Below are 12,274 nucleotides of genomic sequence, written 5' to 3'. Positions count from 1 at the left end.
GCCTCTCAATGCAATAAAGTTGTCCTATACCCTTATAAGAAAAACAGCATAAGGTTTCCACATTTGTGCTTGACTGTGAAGGATAGTATTCTTTGGGTCAAATTAAGCATGTCTCTTCCTCCCAACATGGCGGTTCAAGTTCAAGCAAAAGAGCTCAGTTTTGGTTTCATCTGACTGCACCATTTTATCCCAGCCCTTTTCTGAATCATTTAGATGTTCACTGGCAAGCATAAGACAGGCCTGTACATGTGCCTTCTTGAGCAGAGGGACCTTGTGGACTTTGCAAGATTTCAACTAATTATGGTGTTATGTGTTATGTAGTTCTGGGATAATCCAACACCTTTCTCACATTCTCATGATCATCCTCACCCCATGAAGCAAGACCTTGAATGGAGCTCCAGAATGAAGGTGATTGACGGTCATTTTATGTCTAATTCTCAACAAGCTTTTTGCTGTCTTTGAGCACATTACAGCCATGTGCAGGTCTACGGTCTTGTCTCCGACATCCTTTGACTGGTCTTTGGTGGTGGAGAGGTTGTAATGTAAGAAACTGAATCTGTTGACAGGTTTTCTTTTATGGACATAATGAGTTATGAATCAAGATGATGAGTATCTGTATTTGACTGATTCTTTGTGATCTGTTTATCACACGGGCACACGGCCAATCTGTTGGAGCCAGAAATCTGTCTGGTTTGAAGGGGATCAAATACTTACTTCACTCAATGACATGCCAATCTATTCATAATGTTTATGGAGCGTTTTGTCTGGGTTTTTGGTTGATGTTCTGTCTGTCTCAATTGAAATGAAACTACAATAAAAAAATAGAAACTGTTCACTTTTTGTAAATGAGCATGCTTACAAATTTATCAGGGGATTAAAAAATCATTGGAGGTTTTTATTTTACCAGTTTTATAAATTATTTCGATTATCATAAAGTTAAAAACTTGTATTTCAATTTACTAATAAAAATGGCTCGCAACATCACACAATAATTTCACTATTGCAGGAGAACAGTATGGAAAACCTAAAAGATTATTTTTGCGACACAGGTGGTATTAGTTACATTAAAATTAAAAAAAAGTGCTCACTGTGAAACAGACTGAACCAGCCATTGCCTACATTTAAAAAATAATCACAGAGTTACTGTAAAAGTACAGCAGTCAAAGTTTATCACACCATTCACATCTGCCTCTACTTTACCTGACCTGCATCTCTGTCATCCACTGTCCACACTGCTCAATCCACACCCCTCCTCAGCCAGGCTCATCAGGCTGAAACCCATCCGATTCGGCTGCTCTGCTCTGGATTTCACTCTTTATTTCCTAGGATTAGTACTCCACACTCTGGACTCTCTGCTCAGTTCAGCTACAGTTCCCCTGCTGCTCTGCACAGCCGGTAACTTGCCAGGTTCTCCATGTGTACCGTCACGCGCACCCCCACTCTGACCCAGCTCAACATCCCATCGGTGACCTGTTTTGCCCTGCAGTAATTATTCTTCTTTTCTCTAGATATACACTTCGCACAGTCTTGTAAGTTTATGAGTAAGCAATATATGTTGCTAAGCAGTTTGGCATGCCACAATTGCTGTTTTAAATTAATTTCTGTGGGGTCAAAATAACGTCCTTGAAGGTTCTAGGTACTGTATGTAACTGAATCACTACAGGTGAAGTAATATTGAAATATATTAGCTTTAATTTGTATCTTTTTTTCTTCTTTTATTATTATTTTTATTTTTATATTATTTTGTATATGTGGCTGCATTTTTTCTTTTTATCCCACAGACCCCAAAAATTGACTTAATGATAAATAAACTAATTTTAGGAATAGTTGTGCAGTATGTTGATGGACTAATTTTAAAATATCAATTCCAACCCAGTTGGTATTCCTATATATGTAGATGACAACAAATTTACAATTTCTAATGATTTATCACAATTAATCACCATGTGATTCAATTCAATTCAATTCAACAGTAACCTCATGACCCTTTATTTCTTAACGCAAAGACCTAAATATATTATAGAAAAAAACCAACATTCAGATGACCCCCTGTCAGTAAAAACTTGGTGATGATGGGAAGGAAAAACTCCCTTTTAACAGGAAGAAGCTTCTGCTAGGATCTTGCTCAGGGACGGCCAATCATATACTGCATTCGGTTTGCGGTGAAAGGAGGATGACAGGACAAACAGACTGGATGTAAATGCCAAGTTTTGCCTATGTTATTGTAGGGTCTTTGCTTTACAATGAAAAGCCCCTTGAGACAACTGTTGCTGTGATTCAGTGGTATGTAAATAAAATTAAAATAAATTACATTGAAAATTAAAATAAAAATTCACCAGAAACTGATAGCTGACTGACTCCATTCTCTTGACTTTTTTGGTGTCTTAGCACGAAAGTCATTTTAAGAATACTGCTTCAACATTAAAAACCTACTCTGTTGTCTACAGTGTATTGGTCTACAGTAGCAAGCTAAAGCAAGGAGTCTTATCCGCACTTCATTAATATAATAAAACAATTTCACGGGGGTGAGACTGGCTGCATCTAAATATAAAAAAGTACACTTAATGGGTTAAAGATGTACAGAGTTCAGCTTTTTGCAACTAAAATCTCAAAATCTGAAAATAGCAAAGCCGTAAAAAGACATTCCCCTAAAAAGCATGAGTGGCATCAGTACACAGGCTGAAAGTGAACTCACCTATAAATTTTATATCTAGTCGTAAATCCTTGGCGGAATCTTTCCACAAAGGACAGATAACTCCGAGAGTGGTGGAAAGGTCCGCGGTCAGAGATGAGCCAGTCATATTGCTTGGTGACATGTTGTTCAGTGGCCAACGGATCCTGGCGGGAAGACTGAACTGTTATATGGTCCCATATAAACAGGAAGCAGATGACCTCAATAAACCTCCAGTTCATGCTTTTTTTTAAGCCGCTCTCTGTTCATTCTCGCTCCATTATGTGGAGACCTGATGGGAGAGAAGAGCAGAGGGAAGGGGGGGAAGGAGATGCAGAGAAAGAGAGTTGTTACATGACAAAGTCTATTTTAGCGGTACAAGAAGATGTCATAGAGTTAGGTTAATTGTCTTGTACCGAACAAATAAGACAGTGCCCTTGTCATTGTCACTTCACTGTGACATGGTGTATATTTATTTTCTGCTCTTTCTTAGCTTTGCGCCCCCTCCATGTCTGGATTTTTTTTTCTTTGTTCTTAGGAAAACATGCACATTCTGCCTCTTCATACATAGACTGTTTTTTGTTTTTGTTTTTTATTAACACTTTCTCCAGTTATGTAATAGCTATCATTATAATTTCTGACAGGGTTAGAGGCAACTTTATGACTTGTTATGACACTCATCCACTAACATGCAAGACACTCATCCACTAACATGCAAGATCAACATCTCCCTTTGACCAATGGTGGCAGTTATTACCAGAAGAAACTTTCAGTTAGACCACTGCTTTTGTCATCACACAAATCTTATTATTACATATAATGTTGTTCTGTAAATATGTCACAAACAATACACAATAAAAGCAAAAGAATCAATAGGAAAAGTTCATCTAAAAGCACCAGCCAGAAACCTGCCTCTCATTGGGAAGCATATACATAACATGTGCATGCTATAGCATTACTAACCCAGTTTAATACTTAAATACTGTTAAATTAAAAGTGGAAAAAAAAATTTGGACATTAAAAATTATTCATTTTCTCTTTGTACTCCTTGTGCTTTTGAATGAAAATATCTATTTGACACTGAAATTATGCCTTGCAGTTTCCGATAAGAAAAAAAAAGATTTTCATCAGTAATTGCATTTAAGAACTCTGGCCCCTGGCCGTGGAGCAACAGTGTGCTATTAAGTGCTACTCTATGCAAAAATTTCCCCTCCCTTCATGGTTTATTACACAATAACACATCATAAAAGAGCAGGGAAAATTTAATGGGCCTAATCTTTTCCAGTTAAATACATGATGAACTGCTTGATTGCCAAAGTTAAACTAATCATAGTATACGGATGGGGAAGGTTTTTTCTTTTTTTTAATTATTATTATTATATTTCTTTTTCTTCTGTCATGTCATGGCTCAAATTAGCACGTCAGTTAAATTAATTCTATATTTTTTATTATTTAAACAATGTTTCATCTCCTTGCAAAAATACTTGGAAGAATCAGAGATCATTTGAATATCAACTTATATAACTAGCAATAATCACACTGCCATATTTGAAGTATAAGCTGATTGTAATGAAATTTCAACTTTCCTCCAATAACACTTTATTCCCGCTTTAATAGCAGTCATGTTTTATGTTAATTACGTTAGACTAATTTGAGCTTGGCTGTCAGAATGAAACAATATAATGAGACAGAGAGAGGAAATACTGACCAGGGATTAATACTTTTGTGATTGTGCTAAAATGAGCAGTGAGCATTTTTGTAATGCCATGTCAAAAGAAAATGTGAGATTTTTTTTTTAATATATAAATTAAATTTTTTAAACGGTTTATAGGAGTGCTGTCTGCATACAGCAGTCTACTTTATAATTAATAACAATTCTTTAATGAGTTATGAGTTATATTGTTATCTGAGAACTACATGCACATCCAGTACAACAGGCCAATAAATAATGGAAATGACAAATCAAAGTTTCTCCATTTTTAATTGCTAATGTAGAGACAAATGCTGTTTGCATGATGCATTTTCATGAAAGTTTGTGCGTAGCTCTTTGTGTACATTACTATGGTTGGAGAGTGCATTGCTTCCTTCACAAATGTGTTTGCTTTTGAGTTATTCATATACATAAAATCAGTGGATATTTCTCCTATAAAGTAGCTGGTATAGTGGTTTTCAGATAAAGGCTGACCTGCTGTGACGGCTCTGTGCATAACGCTCATGGACGTTTTAAAGTTTTAATTTATTACTAATTAATTAATTAGAATTAATTATATATTCTGGTCATGAATGAATCAAAATGCGACTAAATTGAAAATTGGTAGAAAGTAATATTACTATTATGTAGTTAATAGGAATATTCCATACTGTATAGCATGTGTATTTTCTATATACTGTATATACATATAACATTTCATACATGTGTATGTATATGTTACATACACCAAACACAGCAAGCATAATTTGTTGAGGATTTATGAAGAATCACAGGATCACTGTACAGTAAAAATATACATCTTCTTCATGTACAGAATTCACCTTACACGTCCTTATGTGCCTATTTATTATATTAATGACTAACTGGTCGTCTTTCTCACTATTACTTACTGACTTACTGCAACACTTGATTTAGTTACTTTGTGCTCTTAGCAGTTGCACTACCATAAAAACCATGTCTACAGCTGACCCAGTACTCTGTCATTTCCACCACCTGGAGCATTAGTCTGAAACCTCTTAGTGAGCGCATTTACATTCATATGGCCACCTGACAGAGTAAATCCTCAGTCAGGTTTATTCATACGTAGATGGCTGTCTCTCTTGTACTACCAAAAAAAATGATCTCACGACAGATTTTTTTCCTGCTGGCTTTGTGAGTTTCCCATCTGAACATTTTCACACTCTATACCAAAATGTACCTGATAAAACTGAGTCTTGACCGAGCACGAGTAAGTGGTTATACTAAATGCTGAGTAACTATGTATAGTCGGTCAATTTATATTAAATTTTTTACGATGCTTTTTATTAGTAGTACTGTGTTAAAATAATAGTTTACGCATTGACTGTGTGAAGCCTTTAAAATGTGAGGGCCGCACCTTCATGAATCAGTGCTCATTGGTGAAAAGCAATGTCCACATGGGGCAAGGTGATGGACTTGTGGTATTTGAGGGGCTGAGGCATGTGGTGCAGTGAACCAGCTGCACAGCTGGAAATGTGATGGGATTAGGAATCAGATACACTCTTTTTTGAAGGTTTAAAAGTCTTTCAGTTTATATATGAAAGCTACAGAGAGCATTTTCCACATTTCTCCCATGAACACGCTTATGCTCACGTGCATGAAATGCTGATTCACAAGGAGCAAATCAAAGTAAATAAGCCACTAAGGACGGTGATGTTAAATTAGCTTGGGAGAAGATAACATACTTGGTTAATCACTATTACCCAGGTCCTAAGAGAACTGTTCAGTGTAGGAAACCGATGAATGTCATCACAAGGAGAGCCAAATAATTTGGAAGAGAACCACAGGGAGGGTTTAACTGGATGGGGTGTCAACCATCCAGTCCCTCATTGACAGAGAGATACTGGATGCATTTGCATGCACTAAATTCTGTGAGGGAATATGAGGATTTTGAGAACAAATATCAGAGATAGCCTTAAGGCAAGAAAATACAAATGGCACGTTGTCATACATCACAGAGGTCTGGCTCTAATAACTTACTTTTAGGATTATGTTAGACTGTATTTAAACATTACCCACAAGAGAAAATAAAACATCATGGCCTCACTGATGATTTTTTTCAAACATCTCATAACGATTCTCCACGTTTTGATGTAGATAGATAGTAGAGGTGGGAATCACCATACATCCCACGATACGATATTATCACAATACTTAATGCACGATACGATATTATTGCAATTTTTAAAAATATTTTGCGATATTCAGATTCTGTACATAAAGGTAAACTTTATCAATATTCATTTTATCTAATAACAAAGTCTCACACTCAGTCTTTCTCTCATTTCAGTCAGTTTTATTGTTGAAAACTGAACGGTTTGTATTACAGTCTAGTCCAACTTACTATCTGGTACAATTATAGCTATTCTGAACTATGAAATTTGTGAAAACTATGCAGCCCCTTCAGCAACTGAAGAATTTGAAAGTAAATTAAAACAAAATATAATTTTACATTAAATAAAAAAGTTTTAAACTTAATTAAAATAAAACATGTCTTAAATGAAAATAAGTAAACTGTCATGTTCATTGCTGCCATAAAAAAAAGTTAAACACATTTGGACAGTGAAGGAATGTCAGGATTCTTGCTCAGAAAAAGGATCAACATGCTCTGAAGTCAGAGCATGTTCCAGTCCACAAAAACTTTTTTGTAACATTAGCAAACAAAATATCACGATACTACACAGTATCGATTTTTCCCCCACCCCTAATAGATAGATAGATAGATAGATAGATAGATAGATAGATAGATAGATAGATAGATAGATAGATAGATACTAGTTTCAGCCTTCTGAATTGGTTTATTGATCTGGTATCTCTACAGCTGGTACCATGGCAGACAAAAACAATGCAGACAGAACTACAGATTGTTAGTAGATTTCCAGCATCCTCGTGAAAACACCAAAAAACTGAGTACATAGTATGCATCTGCACAACCATGGTGTTGCTCCTTCAATCTTGTTGATTGTTCAAATCGAATCCCAACCACTAGTAGCTCTGAATTATTCCAGCCTCCTCACCTGTGCTTTTCATGGGCTTGGTCACAATTCTTTTCCCCCTAAAATCAGCCATCATTTCCTCTTTCTTGTTATATTTAGGAGCAGACAATCATACTGTCTGAGTCAGCACTTTAAAATTGTTAAAGAACTTCAGCAGATTGGGGAGTTATAATAGAAATCTGAGATGTACAAAGAAATAGAACCGAGGACTGAGCAGTCCCAGTGGCACTCCTGTGTTACTAACCACCACGTCAAGCTGGCACTTCCCCTGCCACACAATCTGAGACCTGTCCAACAGACAGTCCGCAATCTACAAGATAGTAGATTCACTGACCCCTATCTTGCGTAACCTCTGACTCAGTGGAAATAAAGGCACTGAAAGAAAAAAAAAGGTGCCATCGTTATCACTGATGTTAGAGTCACCATGTTGCTGCATGTGACAGGCAAACCGGAGATGGTCTTTAGCATGTGGTCCAAGGTACGACAATTTTAGTCTCTTTGATACTTAAATTACATTTGACTTTAGGGCAACTTGATGCAGGATACCAGATATCTATGCAGCACAGAAGTTTAGGACACTGGGACTGATAGAATAAGGGCCTGTAGCCACGTGCCTGAGGAGGTATTAATACAGAACCTGAGCTGGGTCTTCTTGCACTACTGCATGGGAAGACCCAGTTCAGGGTCCTGTGCCCTTGTAAAACAGACTCAGCTCACTGATTCAGTCCAGATTGCATTGCTGATGCTCATACTCACAAAAAGAAAGCCATATGAAAGCCGTTAAATGGCAGAGGTCACCCCAACTGTCCCATGTCACTTTGATTATATATGTATGTATTTCTTTGTTAAGAATCTGGGCCTCACATGCTCAATACACATGCAACTCTATTCCTGTACCAAGGGTCACAATTTGCAGGGCTGGCCAAGTCAATCAATTTTAATCCATGAATGGGAGCAAATTACATTTGTTCTCATGTCAAGAGTGCTTGTAACTGATGAAAAGATGTGTGTACCAGCAATGCACTTATGCATTTATGCAAAGGTAGAGCATGAGATCAAAACAAATGGCAATCTAAAATCATACTCACATTTGCTTGGTCATCTGCGCAAATAGGGTTTGTTTTCACTTTCTGTTATACTATATATATATATATATATATATATATATATATATATATATATATATATATATATATATATATATATAATTTGAGGTATTTATATATATATATCATTTGAGGTATTTATTTTTGGGGTGGATTAACAGAACTGAGAGGGGAAGAGACAGCGAGTGGATCACGTTTACCCTTGAATAGCAGGGTAAAAAGGGGAGGATGTCTGCTTCAGGAAATCACAAGACAGGACAAGGGAGGCTTGTTTTCTCCATCCTCTTTTTAAACAGCCTTATTCATACTGCAACTCCTCCTCCATTCTGCTTCTTTCAAGGGGATTCAATCCCCATTCTGGTCCCGTCACTAGCTTTGCCAATCAATTCCTCTCTCCCTAGTGTGGGGCCCTAAGTGTCTCTCTTTATTCTATAAAGTTCATAAGAATGGGGAGGCTTGTTCTGCTTATTTGTATTCTAAATCCCAGGGAGGCAAGAGATCAGGATAGAAAGAAGCCTACTGCAGGGAGACAGGTAGACTCACTGGAATTAGAACAGATAGTGTATTCTGTATTTTTACACTGTCCATTGTTCATATGTGACATCTTGTCACCAGTATGTAATATTTATTTTCTACATTTTCAGTCAGAGGAATTGTATGGATATTAGCAGATGGGATTCTCTCTGAACTCTTATCAGCACAGCTGCCTCAGAGTGAATTTATTCCCAGTGATACAGGTATAAAGCGCGTAGTGAAGCAAAACCTTTGACGCGAGGTTATGGATGGCTGGCAGCCTATGAATTTTTATACTCCTCTGGGTTATTTTACCATAGTTCATATTAATATGACCTCAATGGGACCAAAGGGTATGCAGGATTCATGCTGGGGAATGACAGAATGAGGAGTGAGAGAGCAGAGTTGCATCTATATGCCAAACCACTGTCGTCTGAATTTGGAGAATTATTATTGCAGAGCTCACAGTCATGTCTGGAAAGGCGTGGTAATGGTCTGCCACTTGCAATTGCTGGGAAGCAACAGAGGAATGGGAGGAGCAGCCGTGGCTAACTTCATTTGTACTGGATTCTTCCCCTCACCCAATCTCTCGCCTTGGTCCTTCCGTTTCTTTAAAAAGGACTGCAGTGGCACCCTGACCTTCAGAAAACATGGCTGAGCAAGCAACACTCTGTTTGATAATTAAATTCTCTGGTTGGTCAGCAACCAATCAGCTCAGCTCGGGGATCAATGGCTGATTTTAAAGAGCAAACTAATTCACTAATGGTCAGAGTTATTCCAATTTACCTGGCTGCTGAATTATTGTGTCCACATCTATTCTGGGAGGGGAAGGATCAATGCAAACAGGGGAGAGGAGTAGCAGAGGAGAGCATCCGTCATGTGATGTAGTGCACAGAGCGTGCATCGAGGTTGATTTGATGACTGCCCAGCTGAACAGAAGCTATGCGGGGGCAGTTTATGAGATGTTTCTAAACAGGGAATGTCTCTGTCATAAAGCAAGCTAATTAATAAGGTTTCAGTTTAAGTGTGAGCGCGAAGACCACGGATGGTCTTAGACACTGGGGTGTGTGATTGGGGTGTCAAAAAAATTAAGCAAGCTGGCAAACCACAGGGCATAGAAATTTAGCATGAAATAAAAATGGAATTCATTTACATCCTGGGGGATTCTGAGCAATGGAAATAAAAATATTGTGACAGTTGAATCATTTTTTTTCGCTCTGGGTTTTTTTTTTCCTTCACTCATATTAATACCTTACCTTTCTATTAACATTGCGAATGGGAGTGCTAACATGATTATCAACAGAGTATGTCTCTTAAATAGCACTTTTAGACAAAAAGGAGCATAGCATTACTGATTTACTTCCATGTTCATCTCATTCCAGGAAAACGTGTTTTAAGCTGATAGGGAAAAACAGCAGGATTCTACCTCTTTAGCCAGAATCACAGTCGTTCACCAAAGAAAATTAGATGGTACAACATGCGAGCCATTTGTCACCACATCCACCACTGATGTTGCTGGCTACTGTGGCTGCATTACAGATGAAGATTGATCATTTGTCAACTTGCAAATTGGCTTTCAAGTGCTTTCTCTAATTACTCTGTGGTTTTATTGATGAGAAACCACTAACTGCTTTCCTTCGATTTACCTCGCTGGGCACAGTCGTTGTTTTGAATATGTCGTCTCTCACCTTCCAATAAGCCTTTAAAGGGGAAAATAAAAAAGGGCGCAATCCTCCAAGCGTAACAGAATTTGTATGCTACTTCTTGTTCAAAAGTTCGACTGAAGGGATATGAGAATGAAGGCAAAAATGCCAGAATTAATTTCAGTCCCCGAGCTGGTCATACTCAAAATGCACCCAGAGGAGCCCCTGACATGAATCAGAGCCTGAACAGGAGTTGCTGGGAGGATGTAAATGACACTGTTCGCACTGCAGACCTTCCGTGCTCATGCATGTAAATGTCAAGTGATGTTATCCACTGTATGGTTTCCAGTGACTAGCCCTAAAAGGTCTAGACCAAAGCAATGGACGAGCAGGGAGGAAAAAAATCTCTTAGAAGGCTGTTTATCTGAGATCAGCTCATATAAGCTGCTCTAAGATAAGAGTGATGTAAATCTACCTAACCTGCTATCGTGCTTTACTGTTTTTTCACGTATGCACACATTTGTTTTACTCAAAAATCTGAAACAATTTAATTTATGCATTTATTTGAAGAGAATGACCGTAAAGTCTCACCGAATTAAACAGCTGATCCTCCTTCGTTGTTTCTCCGTCCTGTGACTGATTTGTCATAATTGCCAGTGACTGTAACATTGTTTTTTTCCAAATCACACTATGAGGGTAGGGTGCGAAGAAGTGTTGTTGCGAGGCAACTGTGAGATTGCAATTGGATCGCAGAACTGCATTTTATTTTAGAAAGACATATGTGAGGAAGTATCATCTTATCAAGGTGAGAGCATGATTTCCTCATCCCATTTCAATATGTGTGCTACAGGACTCTGGCAGGAAAAGTAATGTTTTCTATATACTTTATCACTGTGGTCCTTATCAGCTCTAGCAAAAGATTAAGCTCAGACAGAATGATGTGTTTCACTCTTAGTCCCGCCACCCCACCTTAACCTCCTAAAACTGTCTTTTTCTACTTACAGATGTCCATATATCAAGTTTGCAACAAAAAAAAAAGAAAGAGAAGAAAATGATTTGGCAGCATAGTTCTAAGAGTTAATGCTGTTTCACCTTTTCACATCAACATTCCTCTTTTATACTTTTTTTTATGGGGAGCTTCTTCTGAGAGAAATGCATAACAGCTGCTGTCCTCTCAAGAGAATGGACCACTGGCATTATGTGGAGAGAGGTTTACTCCAGCTGCAGTGGGTTATTTTTGTTTGCTCTTGCAATCCCCATTTGCTCCCTGCACTCTGATGCAATGCCATCTCTGAATTTATTGACCTCATTTTCTTTCCATTTTGATGTCGACTTCCTAATTCAGTATTCGACAAATTGTAAATCACGAGACTTTGGCAAGAGTTCCCTCTCTGACCGGCAGCCTTGCTCTTCAGCAGCAGAAGGAATGGGACATTTAGGCGACGGTCACCGGTCCTATTGTTTCTAATTCAAATCCATATATTTGTGTCAGGGAAGGGGGAAAAAGGAGGAGGAGGCACAGACTGTGTTCCATAAATCAGCAAAATCTGCGGAGACGTAGAGCAGATGGTGAAATTTTATTTTTTTTAAAAAAGTTATCCCATCTCAATTCATTG

General features: G+C 37.8%; 1 protein-coding gene across 1 annotated transcript in view; it reads right to left on the bottom strand.

Moving 5' to 3' along the window:
* Window positions 1–12,274, bottom strand: part of brinp1 (bone morphogenetic protein/retinoic acid inducible neural-specific 1) — a 115,778-nt gene that overhangs the window by 80,442 nt on the left and 23,062 nt on the right. The window contains exon 2 of the mRNA XM_080869489.1: window positions 2,696–2,963. Coding sequence (XP_080725615.1) covers window positions 2,696–2,913 — 218 coding nt within the window. The 5' untranslated portion in view covers window positions 2,914–2,963. The remainder of the gene's footprint in view (window positions 1–2,695; window positions 2,964–12,274) is intronic.

The sequence above is a fragment of the Rhamphochromis sp. 'chilingali' genome (assembly GCF_963969265.1).
Source record: "Rhamphochromis sp. 'chilingali' genome assembly, chromosome: 2".
NCBI classification, from domain to species: Eukaryota; Metazoa; Chordata; class Actinopteri; order Cichliformes; family Cichlidae; genus Rhamphochromis; species Rhamphochromis sp. 'chilingali'.
Note: the sequence above shows the minus strand (reverse complement) of the source record. Positions and strands in the feature narration are given on the sequence as shown.